The sequence below is a fragment of the Pelobates fuscus genome, chromosome 3 (assembly GCF_036172605.1).
Source record: "Pelobates fuscus isolate aPelFus1 chromosome 3, aPelFus1.pri, whole genome shotgun sequence".
NCBI classification, from domain to species: domain Eukaryota; kingdom Metazoa; phylum Chordata; class Amphibia; order Anura; family Pelobatidae; genus Pelobates; species Pelobates fuscus.
The window spans coordinates 130,961,435-130,985,698 of record NC_086319.1 but is presented as its reverse complement, the minus strand read 5'-3'; the positions used below and the strand labels follow the sequence as shown (position 1 = coordinate 130,985,698).

Here is a 24,264-nt window from a genome sequence, read left to right as displayed (position 1 = left end):
AGGGGTTAAACCTCTCTCAAATGGTTTAACCTCAAAGACTTCTTCCAGCTCCAAATCTCCAGGTCGCTCAGTGGTATTTGGCTTCTGAAATGGAGTGTCAGGAAGTGCAGATTGACGTCACGCATGGTTGCCACTGATTGGCTAGAGTCAGCTGACGCTCTAAGTCAATCGCTAGTTCCCGCTCTAGCCAATCAGCGACACCCCTACCCAACGGCACTCTGTGCTTCCTGACACTCACTAAATAAAAGACACATTAACACATTTGTTTTTACCTGGGAAGATGAGAAGGTCCAAAGTTTTACTGCCAGGCACAGGTGTCCAGAATAAAGTGGAGGATTCACTTCACTTGTCCTTCTTGCTCAAATCTCCTTTTCTTCTTCTTCATTTGACACAGTCCTTTTTTCTTCTGGCATTGTCTTCTCTCCTCCTTGGCTTCTTTTGCTCCTTTACCTTTCTGCTACTTTATGCTTATTTTGCGCCCATCTGCCCCTTTCTTTTTCTGATCCCTTTCTGCTCCTTGCAGACCCATTCTGCTCCTTCTCCTACTTTACCGTTGTGCTCCTTCTGCCCCTCCCAGCTCCTTGCTTCCCCTTTTCTGCTCCTTGCTGTCCCTTCCTGCTCATTTCTGTTCCTTTTTCTTCTCCTACTTTACCTTCCTGCTCCTTGCTGCCCTTTCTGCTCCTTGCTGTTCCTTTCTGCTCCTTCTGCGTTACCTTTGTGCTCTGATTCTTTCTCCTACTTTACCTTTGTGCTCCTCCTGCCCCTTCCAGCTCCTTGCTGTCCCTTTCTGCTCCTTGTTGTCCCTTCCTGCTCATTTCTGTTCCTTCTCCTTCCTGCTCCTTCTCCTAATTTACCTTCCTGCTCCTTGCTGCCCTTTCTGCTTCTTGCTGTTCCTTTCTGCTCCTTCTGCGTTACCTTTGTGCTCTTTCTGATTCTTTCTGCTAATTTACCTTCCTGCTCCTTCTGTCCCTTTCTGTTCATTTCTATTCCTTTCTGCTCCTTTTTCTACTTTACCTTTGCACTCCTTCTGCCCCTTCCAGCTCCTTTCTACTCCTTGCTGCCCTTTCCAATGCCTTGCCGCCCCTTCCTACTTCTTGCTGCCCCTTCCTGCTTCTTGCTTCCCATTCCTGCTTATTTCTGCCCCTTCCTGCTCATTTCTGTTCCTTTCTGCTCATTTCTGTCCCTTCTACTTTCTGCTCCTTCTCCTACTTTACCTTCCTGCTTCTTGCTGACTCGTCCTGTATGCTGCCCCCCATTCCTCACTTACCTGATCTGTAGGCTGCCCCCCATCCCTCACTTACCTGATCTGCAGGCTGTCTCTGCAGTCTGGAAGTTGCTGGCTGCACTGTGTGCTGCTCCCCTGCGGATTCAGTCAGGAGAAAGAAGCAGGGATGTAGTTTTGTATCCCTGACTCTCTCCACACACAGCGCCAGTATTGCAGTGTATTATCAATCTCTAAATAAAAATACCAACACAAACTGCAATTGCCCCCTCTTGCCACCCCCTGTGGACGCCCATGTCTGTTACACATACACTGCATTTACTACACACACTGCATAACATAATGGATGTGCGTGAGATTTGGGGGGAGGGGGGCAGGGGCAGCATTTAATTTATGTTATCATTATGATTTCCTGAATTCATGGAACTCTTTTGGGCAGGTGCATCGTGTGCAGTCGGTCTAAACTATACCCCGGTGGCGTTTTGGCTGCGTTCGTGGGATCTGAGTGCTGTGCTTTTGAGATATGTTGGGCACTCAGATTCAAGCTACCCAGGGATATAGTTCTCGAGGTGGTACCTTATTGTTAAATGCGGTGTTTTGGAGTGTTTATTAATGTACATGTCCTGGACCTGTGAGGTAATGTAATTATGTTGTATACTTTATCACTGTCCCTCTCCAGTGGGGAATGCCCCTGGAATGTGTTACAGTAAACCCCTTGCATGGGGACACACATAAGAGGTCGTGTGTGGCTGCCATTAAACAGTTGACTCCCTGAACTGTGTATCGTCCGGTTACTGGGGGAATTGGGATTTATCTGCTGAAAAACGCTCTGGTTCATGGTTTTTGTTCTGCCAGTGAAGATATTGGGATTACATCTCTACTACATGTGTGTGTGTATATATATATATATATATATATATATATATATATATATATATATAAAAAAAATATTATGGGGTATTGACTGTAGATTGATGTGGGAAAAAATAATTAAAGGGTTACTCCACCACCATAACTACTTCTGCTTTTTGTGCAGCATTTGTGCTTTTGCCATGGGCTAGTTTTGTGCCGGGGAATTCTGTTCCGTGCTGCCTCATATCAATTCTGTGCAAAAATTAAGTATTTGGTGACAGACATAATAAGCTATGCTGCCTGCAAGTGAAAGTATGTATTTATCCCTCCCTCCCAGTCCACCCCTACTACCTCTTTCTCATCCCTTTACCAGCTCAGAGCAGGCACATTTTTTAAAAAGCAATAATAAGCTACAAGTGCTGTGTTACACTCTCCTCCTCCACATCCCAATAAAATGCAGGCCATTTTCTTTGCTAGTATGCATGTCGATTAGGGAATAAAGTTAATTCCTATCTTTCTATCTATTTCTATTTTGTAAAGTTAAAGGAGTTTTAATATGCTTTTTTTTCATATCCCCTACATTTAGCCAGTATGTTTTTGTGAGGTCTCAAAAAACTAAATTAATGAAAAACTAAATTAAATGTAGGCACATCTATTCTTGAATCAAGTTCTTGAGTTGGTTCTCTGCCAATCATTATTGAACATAGTGAGAGAGGAAAGTGTTGATTTTCCTCCTCATTAAGTGTTCTTGCATAGCAAGACCACTTAATGTTATCTCACATATATTATCATTATTATTATTATTATAGCCAAATTTACCACCCTAACTCCACCCACAGTTTTTACACTACATAGACAGAAATATACGGAAACGTGCGGATTGTTCCCGATTGGATTGCTATTACTTTGTGGAACGTTCCGCCGAATGGTTCACGGAATATAGTCGTTCTTGTGGCGAAATTGGTCCCATAGGAATGAATGGCAACATATTCAAAAATAGAGTGGGAGCTGGCAAAAGCTTAAAAATCAGGACATGATTTCTAAACTGCCACCACCATTTTCAAGCCCACCTACACAAATCTTATATCAAAATGTTCTGCTGTCCCTGCTGCCACTAAAAATGTCCATGGCTAAGCCATAGTCCTGATAGTTCTCACAATATGATCATTTGTTTGGAACTCACGCCGTCCATTGACATTCATTGAAACTCCACTCTACAAAGCTCAAATTTGAAGGGCAATTTCTAAACTGCAACTGTGCCTTCAATTTTAATACTTCAGAAACATACTATGCATCAATATGTAGGTATAATATAAAGCTCTTTGCTGTAGGATATATAGTTTTTTAAAATACGACCGTTTGAAGATGGCAACCGCCAAAATACTCTGACCTGTGCCAGGCTGGAGCAGCAAGTGATGTCATAGACAGTTCCTTTTCTACCTGCTAATGTTTTTATAAATGTATGTTTTAATGTAACTGTGAAGCACTTTGGACAACAACGTTGCAATTAAATGTGCTATATAAATAAATAATAACAGTTACTCCGCCCACTCCAGTTGTAGACTACTGGTGGAGGCAAGAACACCACACAATTTCCCCAGAAATTGTAGCTTTTCTAGTTTGCATTACATGCCTTGGCTATGCCTTGATTGTGAATTAAGTCACTTACTAAATCTTTAATATGCAATAAAAAAAAATATGAAGCATCATTTATTTAATTTAATGCTGTAATTTCCAGAGAAAACCCTTTAAGGACACAGCAGAAGTAAGAAGCCAATATGATTCAAGGTTTGCTGGGCAGTACATTTTGAAATACTGTTAATAATGTGATATATTTCAAACATGATTGATGGTTTGTTAATATGATAGCTGACCATCTGCCCGTAGCAATATGTAAGGCATTCTTTTTTTTCATTTGAAATCTTAAATCGTTCTTTGCTCTTGTCTCTTACTTAGATTGGTTCATGCAGATGACGATTGCTCCCTGCTGACTCCAAGTCAATCATTACCTGGTACCGCAAGTCCAGGAGGCTTCCACACCACACCACAGGCAACCTGCCGATATGACCTGGATGAGGTTGATACCTGCTGGTTGGAGCTTGTTAACATGGAGTTCAAAGAAATGGGTAAATAAAGAAGAATATTTTATATTCTGCTCGGACTATACCGACAAGCTCCCCTCTAGATATTAACCATTTTATTGTCAGAGTATTTGAAACAAGTTAATTATGACAATCTAGTTTTTGAGCGATATACAAAACAGTGGATTAATGAATGCAGGGGTGGTCATTTGTATTTTAAGTAGTACATAATATCCGTATTTAAAATAGCTAGATCATCTGAAAAAAAATTAACCTTACTTTGTTCACCAAGTCTGAAAGTACAATTAAGATTTTATTTCAAATTGTGCAATATTTTTAATAGAATATCATCCTACCTGCTATGAAAGTCGTCATGCTATAAGCTTTTGGGTCCTTATCCAATCCACCTCTCATTTCATATTGTCTGCATGAGTTGGTGATTTGAATGTATAAAAAATAAAAAACTAATTAGCATAAATTCAGTTGCTGGAATATGTTTTTCAGTTATTATTATTATTATTATTATTATTATTATTATTATTATTGCCATTTATATAGCGCCAACAGATTCCGTAGCGCTTTACAATATTTTGAGAGGGGGGGATGCAACAATAAATAAGACAATTACAAGAAAACTTACAGGAATAATAGGTTGAAGATGACCCTGCTCAAATGAGCTTACAGTCTATAGGAGGTGGGGTATTAGAAACATTAGGATAGGAAATATCAAGTAGGAGTGAAGCAGAGCTGGAGGAGAGAGCAAAGCACTATCCCATAGGAGAGCAAGAGACAGGTATGTAAGGGAGAGATTACTCTGGGAGGCCATACGCTTTCCTGAAGAGATGGGATTTAAGGCCCTTCTTAAATGATTGAAGACTAGGGGAGAGTCTGATGGCAGTAGGCAAGTTATTCCATAGGAGAGGAGCCGCCCGTGAGAAGTCCTGCAAGCGTGAGTTGGCCGTACGGGTGCGAGCAGCGGTCAGGAGGTGGTCGCGGGCAGAGCGGAGGGTACGAGGAGGGGCATACCTCTGGATCAGTGAAGAGATATAAGAGGGGTTGGAATTGTTCAGTGTTTTAAATGTATGGGTTAGCACTTTGAATTGACTCCTATAGGATACAGGGAGCCAATGTAAGGACTGGCAGAGGGGCGAGGTGTGAGAGGACCGACTGGATAGGAAAATCAGTCTAGCTGCAGCATTCATTACAGACTGTAGTGGGGCAGTACGGCTTTTGGGGAGACCAATCAGGAGAGGGTTACAGTAATCCATGCGGGAAATTACTAGAGCATGGACAAGCTCCTTGGTAGCATCTTGCGTAAGAAAGGGGCGGATGCGGGCTATGTTTTTGAGTTGGAACCTACAGGACTTGGCAACAAACTGGATGTGAGACTCAAAGGTGAGACCAGAGTCAAATATGACGCCAAGACAGCGCGCTTGTAGGGATGGACTTATGTGGATATCACTGACTTGAAGGGAGAGTGAGAGAGGAGGATCAGTATTAGGAGGAGGAAAGACAAGGAGTTCAGTTTTAGAGAGGTTAAGTTTGAGAAAGCGTGACGACATCCAGTCAGAGATGGAAGAGAGGCAAGCAGTGACACGTTGCAGGACGGCCGGGGAGAGGTCCGGTGAGGAGAGGTATATCTGAGTGTCATCAGCGTACAGGTGGTAGTTGAATCCAAAAGAGGCAATAAGTTTTCCAAGAGAGGCAGTATAAAGAGAAAATAGAAGGGGACCAAGGACAGAGCCTTGGGGAACTCCAACCGAGACAGGGCGAGGGGAGGAGGTATCCTTGGAAAAGGAGACACTAAATGAGCGTTGGGAGAGATAGGAGGAAAACCAAGAGAGGACAGAGTCACAGAGACCGAGTGATTGAAGAGTTTGAAGGAGGAGAGAATGATCAACTGTGTCAAAGGCAGCAGAGAGGTCAAGGAGAATTAATATGGAGTAGTGACCTTTGGATTTAGCGGAGATTAGGTCATTAGTCACTTTGATAAGAGCGGTCTCAGTAGAGTGGAGAGGGCGGAAGCCAGACTGAAGAGGGTCAAGGAGAGAGTTGGAATTAAGGAAGTGAGACACACGGGTAAAGACAAGTCTTTCCAAAAGCTTTGATGAGTAAGGGAGCAGGGATATGGGACGATAGTTCGAGGGGGAGGACGGGTCAAGAGATGTTTTTTTCAGGATAGGTATTACAGTGGCATGTTTAAGGTCAGCAGGAACAGTGCCAGAAGAGAGAGAGCAGTTAAAGATGTGTGTTAGGATAGGCACAAGACAAGGGGAGAGAGATCTGATGAGGTGAGATGGGACAGGATCAAGTGGGCAAGTGGTGGGGCGAGAGGAATGGAGAAGTGCAGCCACCTCTTGTTCAGTAGCTGGGGAGAAAGTCTGAAGGGTAGGGAAAGCATGATTTATGTGTGGTTGAGAAAGAGAACGGCAAGGAGGGGAGAATTGTTTCCTTAGCTGTTCAATCTTGTCAGTAAAGTAATATGCAAAGCTATCAGCTGTAAGGTTAGTTTGGGGGGTGGCCACAGCAGGGCGGAGAAGGGAATTAAAAGTGTCAAAGAGACGTCTGGGATTGCGGGAGCATGAACTAATGAGAGAGGAAAAGTAGGACTGTTTGGCGAGGGCAAGGGCTGCGCTGTACGAAAGCAACATGAATCTATAATGAAGATAGTCTGCCTGGGTGCGGGACTTCCTCCAGGAGCGTTCAGCACAGCGGGAGCAACTCTGCAGATAGCGTGTTGATTTATTATGCCAAGGTTGGGGTCGTGTTCTCCTCGTGGTGCATGTTTGGAGTGGGGCTGCAGTGTTCAAGGCAGATGTGAGGGTAGTGTTATATGTGGAGATGGCCAGTGAGGGACAGGAGAGGGAAGGGATGGATAGCAGTTGTGAATCAATGTCAGCCGACAGCTGCTGGAGGTCAATAGAGTTAAGGTTCCTCCTGAGCTGAGGGGGGTTAGGCTGAGGTTGTTGGGTGAGGGGGTAATTGAGAGCAAACGATAAGAGGTGGTGATCAGAGAGAGGAAATGGAGTATTGCAGATAATAGATAATGTACATGAATAGGAGAAAATAAGGTCGAGGGTATTGCCAGCTACATGAGTGGGAGAATTAGCCCACTGCAATAGTCCAAGGGAGGAAGTAATTGAAAGTAGTTTAGAGGCTGCTGGGGTTAAAGGTGGGTTAATGGGAATATTGAAGTCTCCAAGAATTAGGAATGGAATGTTGGAAGAGAGGAAGTAGGGTAACCAGGCAGCAAAGTGGTCAAGGAAGAGGAGAGGGGAACCAGGGGGACGATAGATGACGGCAATGTTAGCAGAGAAGGGTTTGAAAAGGCGAATTGAATGAATTTCGAATGATGGGAAAGAGAGGGAAGGGGGGGTGGGCAGGGTTTTAAAGGAGCAGTGGGGTGAGAGAAGAAAACCTACACCGCCACCTTTAATCTCCGCTTGTCTTGGATTGTGGGTAAAGTGAAGACCACCAAAGGACAGTGAGGCAGGGGTAGCAGTATCCGAGGGAGAGAGCCATGTTTCTGTTAGTGCAAGTAGGTTTAGGGAGTGTGAGATAAATAGGTCATGGATGGAAGTAGATTTAAAGGTGCTGCACACAGAGCGTGCATTCCAGAGGGCAGCTTTAAAAGAGGAATTATAGTGAGAATTACATGGAATGGGTATTAGGTTGTAGTGGTTTCTGGTGTTTGAACCAGGTGGCTGAGTAGTGGAGGGACCAGGGTTTGGAGAGACATCACCTGCTGCTAGGAGTAGTAGGATGGAAAGGAAGAGAAGGTGCGAGTAAGATTTAAATGTTGGGGATGAGAGCTTGTATTTAAGGGATTTAGGAGGGGTGTGTGGAGAAAGGCTGGATAAATATGAGTAAAGTGCATGTGATGAATACAGAGATGAGGGGAGCAGGGAGGGAGCAATGAAGATGGTGTTAGCAGGAACAGGTAAGTGAAATGATAGAGAGATTTTAATGATGAGGGAAGTGAGAGAGAAAGTGAAAAATAGAAGTGAGAACATTAGTAGGAGAGTAGGTGCTGTGTTTTTAAGAGCTGTGGTTAGGAGGGTTAAGGGTTAAAGAGGTATTGTGTGAGTATAGCTTTTTTGGGTGTGGAGGGCTTGGTGGACATAATTGGTTTAACAGGAAAGCTAGGTAATTTGAGCTATCTATAAATGTAATGATTACCATGGGGGGTTTGGGGTGTGGGGTAGGGTGGGTGGGTGGGACGTGATCATCCAGAAATGCTACCTCTGCTTATGGCAAGTCCTGCAGGGTTGTGTGGTGTGAGTCCTGGGTGTAGCTGGTTCTGCAATTTTATGAGGCCCAGGCTCTGCTTATGGCAAGTCCTGCAGGGTTGTGTGGTGTTCAAGAGAGAAATGTAAGCAAACAAAATAAAACATCTTAATCTGCTAAAGCTGGCATTGTATGGAAACAATGTTTTTTTAAAAATTTTGTAGTGATAAAGAGGTATAGTTGGAAAAAATAACTTTTTTATAATATCTATTTAAAGGTAAACAATTGAGTGCCTTGTAATTGTAATGTTTGCACTGCTTAAACTATCATTTTATTTGAAAACAGTGATCGTTTGATCCACTTACAAAAACAATTGAATAGATTTAAAGCTAGCAATGTGCACACAGAAAACAGAATTGAGGACCTCAAATCCACTGTAGCTGGCCAAGCAAGGGTTTCCCTAAGGAAAAAAATATGAAGTTCACAGCCTTATATACTGTACCTTGAGGATTACTCAAGAAGTCTGAGACAAGTTTTTAAAAATTACTAAAAACAATGGTTATCTATATGCAACTCTCCAAAAATGTCTAGTTTATACTGCAGCAGCTGGATAAAGAAAGTTTCATGTAACCTAGTTATTAACGTGGAAGGTTATTATTCTTTTTTTTTTTTATCTATGTTCATAGTAGGCAAAAAAACAAATAGTAAAATTAGTTCACATTAACATTAAGCTATTGTGAACATTCTAAAGTATCCACAATAGCATGATAATTTCAAAACTGTCTACACTAAATCCGTTGGTATATCTGCACATTTAAAGCATAAACCAGTGTTTCTCAACCTTCTATGGAGAAGTACCCCTGCAGGACTAAAAAAAAAAAAATTCCATTGATTTAAATTCCAAATGAAACGTATACACTGATTTAATAAAAAACAAAGAAAAAGTTACCTGCACTCTCTCCTAAATCCCTATGTATATTTAAACAAGTGGAGGTTATTTAGTTACTCCAATGGCCATTGGAGGGAATGCCCGTCTGCCCCGTCAAGGCAAACCCCCTCAGGCGGGTCCTACACTGACCTTGCACCTTGCTTCCTTGAGCTTCTGGCAAAGATATCTCTAATGAGACAGAGAGGGGTATTTTTTATATGCACACCTATTAAAAAAAAAAAAGGAAAATACCCCTCTCTAATAGGTGTGCATATAAAAAATACCCCTCTCTGTGTCATTAGAGATATCTTTGCCAGAATACAGTGTCCATGAGGGCTTTAGCTGGGATGGAGAGTAAGAAAGCTATAATCTCAGTGCTCTTCTAGCACTGCTCCCTGTGGTGATGCCAGGAAAAGGGTTATGACGTCATTTCGGCCTCAGCAGTACTAAACAGTATGCGAGGGAGCCATGAAGATGACAGCAGGCATACTAGATCCCAGAGAAAGGACAACTGCAGCTCTCCCAAAAGTAGGGAGGCTGGGTGGTTTTTCAATCAGAGGTTGAGCAACTATGACAAACTATCTAAGAGAGGTGTTTCCCCCCTAAAGTAGGTCACCATTGTATCATACAGAGAGTGGAAGGAATGCATGTCTCTCAAATAGAGAGGCTACAACTAAAAAATGTGACAGTCACTATGAAAATGTATTGAATATTGTATCCAGTTTGTCCTAAAATATCACTGACTGAGTAATGGCTATTTACTGAGGAGTTTCATAGATATTTTGTTATAAAACTGTGTATTACACTTTCCGTGAGCAATTACGGAGCTTCTAAAATTTGTAGTCAGCAGTGGTACACATATTTCTGTGAAATGTCAGTGCGTCCCAATGTCAGTAGCAAAATATATGCTAGTATTATCTGTTACATGGTATCTCAGATTCCATGTAAAATCAAAGCTAACAAATATTGCTTGTACAAAATTACATGTTTTTAATGAGTTTGGGCTTGAGCTATCACATGTCTTTATTTTATAGCAGCAGCTCTGTCTGTATATCATGATATTCAGGGTTTTCATAAATGGTGAGGGTTACAAAATACAATCTCTACCACAAATGTAATGAAGAAATTTAATAATAAATCCAAATCATGTTTTGCTTAAAATAGTAATACCCACTTTAAGTCATATCATACATTTCCAATAGAATAGATATATCAAATGTAAGCTTCTTTGAGTCTGTGGGTGAGATCTTTCCTCACCTGTGTTTTTATTTTTTGTTTTTTTAAACAATAATCTTTTCACACTGTAATGTTGTAGGGAGAGCAATGTCTTCGCCGGTCTTGAAGACTCCACTTAGATTATATGCAAGTCACAGTCAGGGCATGTTCCCCAAAACAAATACAAAAAAAACAATCTAAGTAACATAATCTCTATAGCCTTGCTTATGTTGCTAGTAGTTTCTTGATGTCAAACATATAACTGATGATTTGACATATATTAAAATGAACTCTCAAAGGACCATAATCAGTAAAATGAGCTGTAGAGGTTATGGTGCCAGGAGTGCCCTAGTGCCATCCAACATTTAAGAGTCAAACCATTTTTTAAAGGTTTGACACTTACCTAGGTCCGCTGGGTGCTCTTGGCCAGTCCCTCTTCAAACATATTACTAAAGTAGAAGTCATCTTTCCACATAATTCCGTCCATTTTCTGAATTCGTTTGCAGAGAGTGTCAACTAGCAATTTCTTAAGACCTAATTATAACAAACTGATATATCTATTAAGAATTTTTAATTTATGTTTAAACAGTATATGTGAAGACGTACAGATAGCCAAAAACTTCTTTCCTCTGTCTGAAATATGTTAAAGGAACACTATAGGGTCAGGAACACAAACATGTATTCCTGACCCTATAGTTTTAAAACCACCATTTAGGTGGCTTGCATCCCCCTTGCCCCCATAGAAAGAGTTAAAAACACACCATATTACCAGCTCTCCACGGGTCTGCAAGTGTTGGCCGCGGCCCTGATACGCCTCTTTGGCTGACAATCAGAATTTGTTATATCAGCCAATCCAATGCTTTCCCATCGCCCCGCGCGGCGACCTTGCTTACCTTATCGCAGCGAGCGGCGTCATCTGCTCCCTGTCTCCAGACTGGCAGTGTGGCTGATGCTGCATGCTCCAGAGCAGCTTCCTTATATGTGTGCTGCATCCGGTCATGTGACCCGGCACACAGTTATGACTTTAGAGACCACCTAGGCTATTCCACTTATGAGGCGTTTTCACCTCCCATTTTTAAGTTTGTTAAGTACATGAGAGACAATAAAATACATCATTACTGTGATATATATCAATATGTTAAATGAAACATGTTGTGATTGGTACTAACCTTTATAAAATGTGGCATGGATAATAAATAAAAAAAGTCGAGATGAGGAGAGGGGGGATGATTGTGAGAAGAGGGTGCTTGTGAGAGGGAGGGGGTGATGAGGAGAGGGGGTGATGAGGAGAGGGGGTGATGAGGAGAGGGGGTGATGAGGAGAGGGAGGGGGGGTGATGAGGAGAGGGAGGGGGGGTGATGAGGAGAGGGAGGGGGGGGTGATGAGGAGAGGGAGGGGGGGTGATGAGGAGAGGGAGGGGGGGTGATGAGGAGAGGGAGGGGGGGTGATGAGGAGAGGGAGGGGGGGTGATGAGGAGAGGGAGGGGGATGATGAGGAGAGGGGGGGTGACTAAAAAAAATTACCTTAAATCCCTGGTGGTCCAGTGGGGGCTACCTGGTGGCCCTCATTTCCGGTCTGCAGCTCAGCAGACAGTCTGATTGGGCAGTGCACGCAAGATCCATGGTCTGCAGCTCTGCACATTGTGGAGCTGCAGACCGCCAGTCTCGGCGATCGCGGCAGGAGGGGCATTGCAGTCTGCCCCGGGCACTCCCCTAGTAAGTGGCACCCGGGGCGGACCGCCCCCCCTCCCCCCCCCTTAGTACACCACTGGTCATATATGCGTAGAATTTCTCCTTATTTCCGGTTCAGTGTTTTAGTGTTCACTGTTTTTAGAATAGTGTAATTTTAATTTTGCTAACAGTTTGAATGTAGGCCCCTCTTGATCTTGAGGCCCTAGGCTGAATCCTAGTTAGCCTATAGGAAAATCCGTCCCTGTCTAAAGTATTGCAGCTACTCTTGACACAGGAAATATTATACAGATAGAAAGAAGACTAAAGTATACTAAATATTTAGTATCATTCCAATATTTATTTGTATATTTCAAACAATCACCAGTAATTAAACTAGAGTAATTTATTGCACCCTAGAAAAGGCATCATGGGGTCGTAACATTCTAAACCATGTATCTTTCTATCTATCCATTGTTTATATTGATACACAAATAAAGTGAGAAAATGTAGGCTTTCTATATTTGTACATTGGAATACTTTTTAAAAGCCTTGCCTAGAATAACTCACTTAGCAGAGGCAGCACCCATGTGAATTGTATGATTGATGTTTATATAATTAACATTTCATTCCTAGCTTAGCTAATTGCAGGTATATTAATTATATCTATTTACACTTGTGGAATTAATGTGACTCAAAGTCTTCATCATCAATGATTGAGTAGGAATCATTTTTTTTAAACTCATGGGGTTCCTTATTTGATGAAAATCATTGATAAATATTTACATTATATTACATGTGAACCCCTTCAGTTTCCCCTATTTCCGTAATATATACCAGGATTGCTAAACTGTAGGTTTGTAGATTGTTACATAGATTTTATTATGGATCTACAAAACCCAAGCGGTCATAAACAGCAGTCATTAACACGATATGCTGTGGGCATTTTATTAGATTGAGTGGGGAAAAAAACTAAACTACAAATATTTAGATGGTTGTTATTTTATTATGTACATCAGTTCTGGGATAAATTGACTTTTTCAGTAAGAGCAAATGTAAACATATTAATGAGAAACCCTTTCACTACAGGACTTGTGTACACTGGGTATGCACTGACCTGGATACAAATGCAGAAAGAAAAGTCCTGCGCTCAACTCCCATCACTACTGGGCGGCTGCAATGACTACAGTACACATCAGCCCCAATACATAGTAAAAACCAAAGAAAAACATGTTACTTGCGCTCTATCCTTTATCCCTATGTATTTTTAAAACAAATGGAGGTCTTTTAGTTACCTCCAATGGCCATGAGAGGATTGAGCCCACCTGCCACATCAAGGCAGACCCCCCTAGGTGGGTCCTAACTCTAACCATTCACCTTGCTTCCTTGAGCCTCTGGCAAAAATCTCTAATGAGACAGAAAGGGGTATTTTTTATATACACCCCTATACATTATTAACCCGTAATGGGGAACACATGGGATGGGCGGCTGCATTGTAACAAGGCTGAGTAATACAAAAATTGGATACAAATGCAGAAAGAAAAGTCCTGCGCTCAACTCCCATCACTACAATGCAGCCGCCCATCCCATGTGTTCCCTATTACGGGTTAATAATGTATAGGGGTGTATATAAAAAATACCCCTTTCTGTCTCATTAGAGATTTTTGCCAGAGGCTCAAGGAAGCAAGGTGAATGGTTAGAGTTAGGACCCACCTAGGGGGGTCTGCCTTGATGTGGCAGGTGGGCTCAATCCTCTCATGGCCATTGGAGGTAACTAAAAGACCTCCATTTGTTTTAAAAATACATAGGGATAAAGGATAGAGCGCAAGTAACATGTTTTTCTTTGGTTTTTACCATGTATTGGGGCTGATGTGTACTGTAGTCATTGCAGCCGCCCAGTAGTGATGGGAGTTGAGCGCAGGACTTTTCTTTCTGCATTTGTATCCAATTGTTGTATTACTCAGCCTTGTAACAATGCAGCCGCCCATCCCATGTGTTCCCTATTACGGGTTAATAATGTATAGGGGTGTATATAAAAAATACCCCTTTCTGTCTCATTAGAGATTTTTGCCAGAGGCTCAAGGAAGCAAGGTGAATGGTTAGAGTTAGCACCCATCTAGGGGGGTCTGCCTTGATGTGGCAGGTGGGCTCAATCCTCTCATGGCCATTGGAGGTAACTAAAAGACCTCCATTTGTTTTAAAAATACATAGGGATAAAGGATAGAGCGCAAGTAACATGTTTTTCTTTGGTTTTTACTATGCACTGACCTGGAGTCCATTCAGAGGAGTCATTACTGAGCTGGTGGTGCAGATCTGCAACATAGTCCACCAGATCACCATTGCCCCCCTCTATAACCAAAAGACAATCAGGGGAGAATAGGAGAAATAAATCAATAAATAAATGTTATATGTGTGTGGGGAGGCTGGACACAGAAACACAACCTCCCCACACACAGTAAGACCCACACTGATCCTGCCACAATTACCACCTCCAACTTATCCGTCACATTCACCCCCTTACCCTTTCACACTCACTCCACTAACAATGTCACCCACCCACCCTCTCAACCTTGCCACAGTAACCCCCTTCAAACTCAGACATGCAAACACAGACACAGTCAGTCAAACATACACACAAGCAGATAAAACTGTAGACCTACAATGTGTCTGTGCGTCACTGTGTTTGTGTGAATCAGAGTGTGTATATGTGTGTGTTTATCATTGTATATATTCTTGTGTATCAGTATGTATATATGTGCTCAAAGGAACACTCCAAGCATTATAATCACTACAGCTTGCTAAGGGACAGATGGGGTGAAATCATTGAATATATCACATTACATTACTACTAATAAAGCATTTAAACATATCTCCCCCCCCCTCACCCCCTCCAAAAAAAAAAATAGAATAAATCAATACCTACCTATCTCGATGCAAAAAGGTAGTGAAATATTTTAATCAATGTTGACCAATCATATAAGCTGCTAGAACGCAAGAATAAGGAAAGCTAATTATTACTTTATTATTTTTGGCATTTATATAGTGCCAGCATATTCTGCAGCACTTTACAATATTATAGGAGTGGGAAATTTAGTAAAGTACAAAATGTTACAGGAACAGTAGGTTGTTGAGGACCCTGCTCAAATGAGCTTACAGTCTAGAGGAGGTGGGGTATAAAACACAATAGGATCGGAGATATCAATCAAACAAGGTGTGAGTGAAGCAGAGTTGGAGGAGAGAGTTGGAGAGCAAGGGACAGGTATGTGAGGTAGAGGTTTCTTTGGGAGGTCATAAGCTTTCCTGAAGACCAAGAAAGGGCATACCTACCAATCCGTGAAGAAATGCAACAGGGGCTAGAGTTGCTCAGTGGTTTATAGGTATGTAAAGAGAATCAACACAGTAAAAGAGGAGACTATATTTAAAAGAAGAAAAACTTCAAAGACAACAAGAGGACATAGTCTTAAATTAGAGGGGTAAAGGTTTAAAAATAATATTAGGAAGTATTAGTTTACTGAGAGGGTAGTGGATGCATGGAATAGCCTTCCAGCTGAAGTGGTAGAGGTTAACAGAGTGAAGTAGTTTAAGCATGCTTGAGATAGGCATAAGGCTATCCTGGCTATAAGATAAGGCCAGGGACTAATGAAAGTATTTAGAAAATTGGCCAGACTAGATGGGCCAAATGGTTCTTATCTGCCGTCACATTCTATGTTTCTAGTACCAGTCACATTTTATGTTTCTAGTACTTTGTGTTAGTATTTTGAATTGATTATATAGGATACAGGAAGCCAATGGCAGAGGGGTGAGGTATGAGAGGAGCGACTGGAGAGGAATATTAGTCTGGCGGCAGAATTCATTACAGACTGTAGCAGGGCAGTACGGCTTCTGGGAAGACCAATCAGGAGAGAATTACAATATAATATGACAATAGTCAATGCGAGAGATTACTAGAGCATGAACAAGCTCCTTAGCAGCATCTTGCGTTAGAAAAGGGAGGACGCAGGCATTTTTTTTAACTGGAATCGACAGGATTTGGCAACAGACTGCACATTAGGCTCAAAGGTGAGGCTCTGTAACATTTAATTTCCTCTTTCAGATCACCACCTCTTATCATTTGCTCTTGCGAGCACCCTCAGCTTATTTCCCCTCAACTCAGGAGGAACCTGAATTAGTTCTACCTCCAGCAGATCTCAGCTGATATTCATTCTCAACTCTCCTCCATCCCCACCTTCACTGCCCATTTCCTTATATAACAGTACCCTCATCACTGCCCTGGATGCTACAGCTCCGCTCCAAACATACAACTTGAGGAGGACATGCCTCCAACCATGGCAAGTTGACACGCTACCTGCAGAGATGATCCTGTTCTGCTGAACGCTGCTGGAGGAAGACTCTCATCCTGTCAGACTTTCTCCATTCTAAATTAATCTTACTTTCATACTGCGCAACCCAGTCATACTTTTCCTCACTCAATAGTTCATGCTCCCGCAATTCCAGACGTCTATTTGTTTCCTTTAACTCTCTTCTTCGCCCTGCTGTGGCCTAACCTTACAGCCGATAGCTTTGTGTGCTAGTTTACAAACATGATTGAACAACTAAGGAAAGAGTTCTCCTAACCGTGCCCCTCTCTCTCTCAACCACACCTAGATCATGTCTTTCCTACCCCTCAGACTTTATTCCCAGCTACTGAACAAGAGGTGGTTGCGCTTCTCCTTTCCTCTCGTCCTATCACTTGCTCGCTGGATCCTGTCCCGTCACATCTTATCAGATCTCTCTTCTCTTGTATTCTGCCTTCCTTAGCACATATATTCAACTGCTCTTTTTTTCTGGTGTCATCCCTGCTGCCCTTAAAAAATACATCTTTTGAACTGTCCTCCTCTTTTAACTATGGTCCCAAATCCCTGCTCCCTTTTTCCTCAAAGCTTCTGGTAAGACTTGACTTTACCCATCTGGCTTGTTTCCTCAATTCCAACTCTCTCCTTAACCCTCTTTAGTTTGGTTTCTGCTCCCTCCACTCTACTGAGACTGCTCTTATTAAAGTTACTAACGACCTTAAATCCAAAGACTACTCCTCCATATTAATTCTTCTTGACCTCTCTGCTGCCTTTGACACTGTTGATTATCTTCTCCTTCTCCAACCTCTTCAATCACTCTGTTACACCATCCTCTCGTGATTTTCCTTCTGTTTCTCCCAACGTTCATTCAGTGTCTTCGTTTCCAGCGATACCTGCTCCCTTTTGTCCTGTCTCAGTTGGACTTCCCCAAAGCACTGTTCTTGGTTCTCTTGTCTTTTCTCTTTATACTTCCTCTCTTGGCAAACGAAATTACCTTATTTGGATTCCGCTACCACCTCTATGCCGATGATACCCAGATATAAGGGGGAATAAGGAGAATACAGAGGGGGGATAAGGAGAATACAGAGAAGGGGGGGAATAAGGAGAATACAGAGAAGGGGGTGAGTAAGGAGAATACAGAGAAGGGGGTGAGTAAGGAGAACATGTGGGGGAAAATAAGGAGAACCCTGGGATGGGGGGAGTAAGGAGAACACAGGGAGGGGGGGGAGTAAGGAGAACACGGGGGGAGTAAGGAAAACACAGGGAAAGGAGGGGTGAGTAAGGAGAACACGAGGGGGTGAGGAGAACAAGGTGATGGTGGGGGGGGGGGGGGGAGAAGAGAGACCACTAAGGGCAGGGGAGAGTTCTAAGGGATGGAAGGGAGAGCTCTTTCACACACACACATAATGCATCGCTATACATACACAGAAACACACAATGCATCCCTACACACACATGCAAACACACACTGCTTATCTTGCATAAACAGAAACACACCTTGCATCCCTTATGAATACAAACACAGATTCACACAATGCATCCCTTACACACAACCAGAAACACACAATATATCCCTTATACACAAACACACACTGCTTTCTATCCCTTACACAAAAACACACTGCTTCCACTACACATAAACACACTGCATCACCTACATAAACTGGTATCCCTATACACTATATTCCAAAATTCACACACATTAGATCCTCTACAATAACACATCCCCTAAACACTCCATTCCCTGTGAGCGAACTCATGGTTGAAACATATAGGTGGACTTATGGATGGGCCTTATGGGCATACTCACAGCTGTGTAAAGGACCCCAAAAAATGGAGCTGCTTCCCGTTCTCCCAGAACATTGAATTTTGTGACCACAGTTACAAACAGCCTCCAGAGATCCTGTTCTACACCAGACCAGTGGAGCCAGACTGCAGCCAGAGCCCATCACCATCCTCATCTGGTTGTAAGTAGGCAATCTAGTATATTATTAGTGACACTAATCTCTAATTTACCTCACATTAAAGGGACACTATAGTCCCCAGAACCACTGCAGCTTAATGAAGTGGTTCAGGTGTCTATAGCCTGTCCCTGCAGGCTTTTTAATGTAAACACACACTGTGTGCAGCACTTGCATTAGTTCATATGGCAGATCATATGGGTGGGGCATTGTGATGTTACAATTGGGGGGGGTGTAAAACATTTTTCTTTTGCCTTGGGTGGCAAAAATCCTTGCACCGGCTCTGAGTGTGAGTGTGTCTGTTAGTGAGTGTGTATGTTGTCTGTCAGTAAGTGTGTATGTCTGTTAGCTAGTGTATGTGTGTCTGTCAGTGAATGTGTGTGTCTGACACTGAGTGTATATGTATCTGTTAGTGAGTGTGTATGTGTATTTAGAAGGCGGGGGGGGGAGGGGGAGGGCTGAGTTTTGTAATGCCTAGGGCAGCACAAAACCAGGATACACCACTGGGCACATCCACAAATTTTACACGGGCAAAGTCTCTGTTGTATCACAATCCTTGAACTCATTTAAGTGAAACGTTGAGACAGCTATTATGTGCCAAGATATATGCATAGTCTACAATGTCCATACGAATCTACAGGATTCCATGAGGTAAGCACCTTTGGAAATTCAGAGTCAGCAAAGGACCACTCTACATACATAAAATGTTCAACTTGTTGAAATGCTTTATGTGTATGGAGTATCCCATTTCAATACCAGTTTCTTAAAGTGCCTATTTCTATGAGTAATCTGCATTTTTATTTATCAGTTACAGTGGTACTGTCACACTGAATTTACCTTTATCCTATTGTTTCCTCTTCTCTTTCTCTCTCAGAATTTGTTCTTCTTTTCTTTATTTCTGATCTGATTTTGTAGTGAATAGAAAGGTAAGGTGCCACTTTAAGAAACACTTCCCTAGCCATCACTAACACTGAGCTAATAGAATTCCCTGCTCTTGTGCGTTTGTCTATGTTCGGGAAAATGTCCCTGAACACAGACATGCGCACCAGAGCAGGGAATCCCTCTAATCTGTGTTGGGGGAAATTTGCCTTAACATAGATTAGAGGGATTCCCTGCTCTGGTGCGTTCATCTATCCGTAGGAACGGAACCCAGTCGATAAGTACCTGTACCCTTAAAGCATAAATAAATGCATGCATCTGTTTGTTAGAGGTATATCAACTACACTACAAAAACACTTTTTGGTTGTTTTTTTTGTTTATTGTACTGTGAAGTGTTGTTTTTCTTAATTAAGCTTTTATGTTGCTCCTATTGGACAAACAAGAACAGGGGCCTGAAGTCAGCTCTTTCCATTTATACCTGTATAGTCTGGGCACATGGTTAAAGGGCATTTTCATAAGCTTGTAACTATATTATACCTGATGTAATGGTGATGACGTAAATAGAAATGTAAAAAAAGTAAAGGTATTTTCTCAAATGACAGTAAACATGGTGAGTAAAATGTAGAAACAAAAATGTATTTATAAATGTAAACATTCTAGATATTTAGATTCTTCTGAAACTAGAAACAAAAATGTAGCACTACAACATTCTTTAAAAAAATGTATCATAACATTTTCTTAATCATTATTTTTTTTTTAACTGTTTTTTCTTATGATGAGAACAATTAGCAACGATGTTGTATTCTTGCGTTAGTCCAAGAACACAATGTGCAGGTGATATGGTATGAGCCATGGTAAATGGAAATATATACCATATATATACAGGACCGGATTAAGAGCTGATTGGGCCTGGTGCTGACCATTATGATGGGCCTAATTACAGAATCTTATTGACCGAAAACACAAATATAACTATAACTATACGAAAACACAAATCCTATGCTAATCTCTCACTTTCATCTTTTAAGTAAATCCATATCCCCTAACCGCAGTGAAGCCGTGAAGCAGAATGTTGGGTGTCTGGTGACGCAAAGCATGGAACCAGAACTGCCCTAAGGGGTTAACATGCCAAAAAAGGGGGACTGCCTGCCCAAGGAATAAGAAGGTCAGCCTGGCCTGATTGCATGTCAAGCTGCCTGCCAATCAGGCTAACCAACTAAAGGCATACTATGTAGACAGCACCCTGAGCGTGGTATAAATGCTTCTAATTATGCTCTCACACCACATTTTCTAACGAGTGTCCCCTAGCACTCACTTGTCTGCTCCTCTCCTTACTTTCTTACTAGCAGGCAGAATCTCCTGCTATATAGTCTGGGACAGAGAAAGGGTGTATGCAGTGAGTGTAGAAGAATGGAAACATGCCACAGTGTTAGAGAGACTGAAGCAGCAAAAGTATTTGCATAGTGCGGAGTCAGCTTTACCTTAACTAATTTCATTGTCAGACAGTCTACATAAGTTTTGTTTCCCGACATCCCTCTTAAAGGATCACTATAGTGTCAGGAAAACAAACCCGTTTCCTGACACTATAGTGCCCTGAGGGTGCCCCCACCCTCAGGGTCCCCCTCCCGTGGCGCTGAAGGGGTTAAAACCCCTTCAGCAGCTTACCTTTATCCAGCGCCGGGCTCCTTCGGCGCTGGTGACCTCTCCTCCCCATCCGACGTCAGCTCCCTAGTGGAGCGAAACGCGCATTCAAAGAGTCCATAGGAAAGCATTTCTCAATGCTTTCCTATGGACGCTCTGCGCTATGGATGCGAAATTTGCATCCAGTGTCGCAGATGCGCCTCTAGTGGCTAGCCGGAAGACAGCCACTAGAGGCTGGATTAACCCCAAATGTAAACATAGCAGTTTCTCTGAGACTACTATGTTTGCATCTGAAGTGTTAAAACCTGAGGGACCTGGCACCCAGACCACTTCATTAAGCTGAAGTGGTCTGGGTGACTATAGTGTCCCTTTAAGTTTCCATACTTAAGCAAGAGCATGTGAAGAGTAGTAAAAATAAAAAGTGTTTTTTTTTGTTGTTTAATTTTTAAATTAATGCACCTATTCCATGGGACTGGAGCTACAGCTCCTTCAGCCCCTATGTTAATCCGGCCCTGTATATATACAATATACATGCATGTGCCTGCGCTGTATTTTTGTTCGCAAACAGCTTGGTTGTAAAGGAGTTAAAGAAGGAAACCAAGGGTGAACTTCCTCCAGATTTGTACGGCTATCTTCTTCTCATATGATAATGTCATTAATGAAGATGTTTGATTGTTCATTAATGATACAAACATTTATATTGTGAGCATGTGTTAAGGCAGTGGTTCTCAAAGCAGTCCTCAAGACCCACCAACAGTCCAGGTTTTATCCCCATTGGAATAAAACAGGGAAATACATAAATCCTGGACTGTTGGTGGTCCATGAGGACTGGTTTGAGAACCACTGTGCTGTCCCCTTAATAAATGGGCTTTAAAGCCGTTGCGGCGGCATAGAACGCTGTACCGGCTTTGAGCCCCTGGGAGGTCCGCAGTACTGACCTCCATCGTGATCTGTTTCAGAAGGACTGCCTGACAGCCCAGACAGCTCTCCCTTGGCAAATCACACCCTCTGGGGCCATGTGAACACTCTCTAAGCCAGGAGAAGCGACACTCCTAGGAGTTAGGTCCAATGCAATGTCCCAAGTATCATGGAGAAAAAGGGGGACACATATGCCCCCGAGGGAGGTCAGTCTTTGAGAAGGTGTCCACTGCCTCGCTGAGGGGTCCTGAAGCCAATTAAAGAACTCCGTCCGGCGGTTTGTCCTGGATGCGAACAGATCCGAGTGAAAGGGGGCCTTGGAGTGAGTCCAGTAGTCAAAACACAAGAGGGTGAAGTTGCCCATCGCTGGCGTCTCTCCAATGTTGGGAGAAACAGTCCGCTACTTACTTGTTCTGTCCCGGGAGAGATTCTGCCACAGGTGACAAATTCTTGTCCAGACAGTATTGATAGAGATCCTTTGTGAGATCCGACAGCAGTTTGGAGTGACAAACCTCCCAACCTGTTTATTTAGTGGACAGCCGGGATGTTGTCCATGCGGAGAAGCAGTGAGCAGCAATTATTCCCCTTGGTGAAGCTGCGAATGTCGAACGATCCTGCAATTAGTTCCAGACAGTTGGTGTGAAGAGCTCTCTCCTCCAGGTGTCCAGAGTCCTCCTGTAGCCCAGGAATAAGAATTACTCTTATGATGGAATATCATTTTAAAAAGTAGACAACCCAAGGTATTGCATGTGGGGTATGTCCAGTCTTTTTTATTAGAGGCTTAGTCACAAACACTTTCCAAAGTTAGCATTCCTATTTGTTTTTTGCATTTTTCACTCAAAAACAACTAGGACGGTAACTTTAGCCAGTGTTTGTGACTAAGCCTCTACTAAAAAAGACTGGACATGCCCAATATTGAATACCCTGGGTTCTTTTGCAAATTATATGCCATAATGGGGGTAATTCTTATTAATGGGCTACAATACGGTCTCAAAGGCAACATTACAAATCTGGCAAATTTCAATGTGTATAAACGGAATAATGGAACGTGCTATATTTGACCCTGTATCTTTCCAAAACATAATAAAACCTGTTCATGGGGGGGGGGGGGGGGGTACTGTTGTACTCGTGAGACATCGCTGAATACAAATATTTGTATTATATCACAGTAAAAGCCAACAGTATTATGGCATTCACAGTAAAAATGTAAAGCAAAACTAAAAAAAATGGGGAGGGGGTGGCGGTGAATCTTAGTTTCTCACACTTTTTTAGATTTTGTTTATAATAAATTGTTATATATATGAATAGTTGATGTGAAATTAAATCCTTGTTTCCCCTGAACAAAATTATATTTAATAATTTAATAATCATACTTAATATGAAAGAGGTGAATTATGATTGAACAGACATATAGCGCAACTTACAGGTTTTGTTACATTTTGTTTTGATCAGAATTTGTACAATTGACTCCGTCCTTAAGGGGTTAAAATATAGAAACGTATAATGTGATGGCAGATAAGAAAAATTTGGCCCATCTAGTCTGCCCAATAATACGTTTGACTTTGAAACACAAATTAATGGGTCAGTGATGTATACTCAGTTACTGTGTTGTAAGTGTATGGATTGAAGGTAGTGCAGACTTCCAATGAGCTTATATACAGTATTATGAACAAAGTGATGCCCTTTATAAATCTGGAGAATTTTATTTTTGTGTGTGTTGACAATTGAATTCCACAGCAGCACATTAACATAGAGAGAAAACACCAAAGAAAAAAAACATAGGCATCTATAAAAGACTCCTCCCAAGCCACCATTTCCTCTTTCATGCTGCGACAACAAAAGTATACAACAAATGCCAAACAACTAAAGCATGGAAAAAACATAACAAAGAATGCCATCCGGATGAAAACCTTGAAGAATGAATGTGAACTTGATCTTCATCCGGCGAAACAGTTGAATCTTTGAACTGAAGTCGAAACATTAGTCGAAAAACACTTATTAGTGAACGAAATGTACTGAGAAAACATAAATCCCATGATCCGAAACTGAAAATATAACAGGCCCGAGACACATTATCAACGACCGGTAATACAATATACCCAACACCTCCCCCAACCCCAGAACTCATCTCGACTACAAGTCTGGCCAGGCGACCAGACAAAAAAACCAATCAACACAATCCATCCAAACAAAGGGGGGTGGGGTGGAAACAAAAACTGGGAGGGAAATATTCGCCTCCTGTCATTAATAAAATTAAGATTATAGTTACACTAAAACTAGTATAATCTACAATTTTATAGCATGACAGGAGGCTTCATATTTGCAGTTTTAACGCTCCGACA

At 42.1% G+C, this 24,264-nt stretch overlaps 1 protein-coding gene across 1 annotated transcript in view; it reads left to right on the top strand.

The window, feature by feature from the left end:
* JADE2 (jade family PHD finger 2) overlaps positions 1-24,264 on the top strand; it is a 647,003-nt gene that overhangs the window by 378,921 nt on the left and 243,818 nt on the right. The window contains exon 5 of the mRNA XM_063447471.1: positions 4,031-4,200. Within this exon, the coding sequence (XP_063303541.1) occupies positions 4,031-4,200 (170 nt within the window). The remainder of the gene's footprint in view (positions 1-4,030; positions 4,201-24,264) is intronic.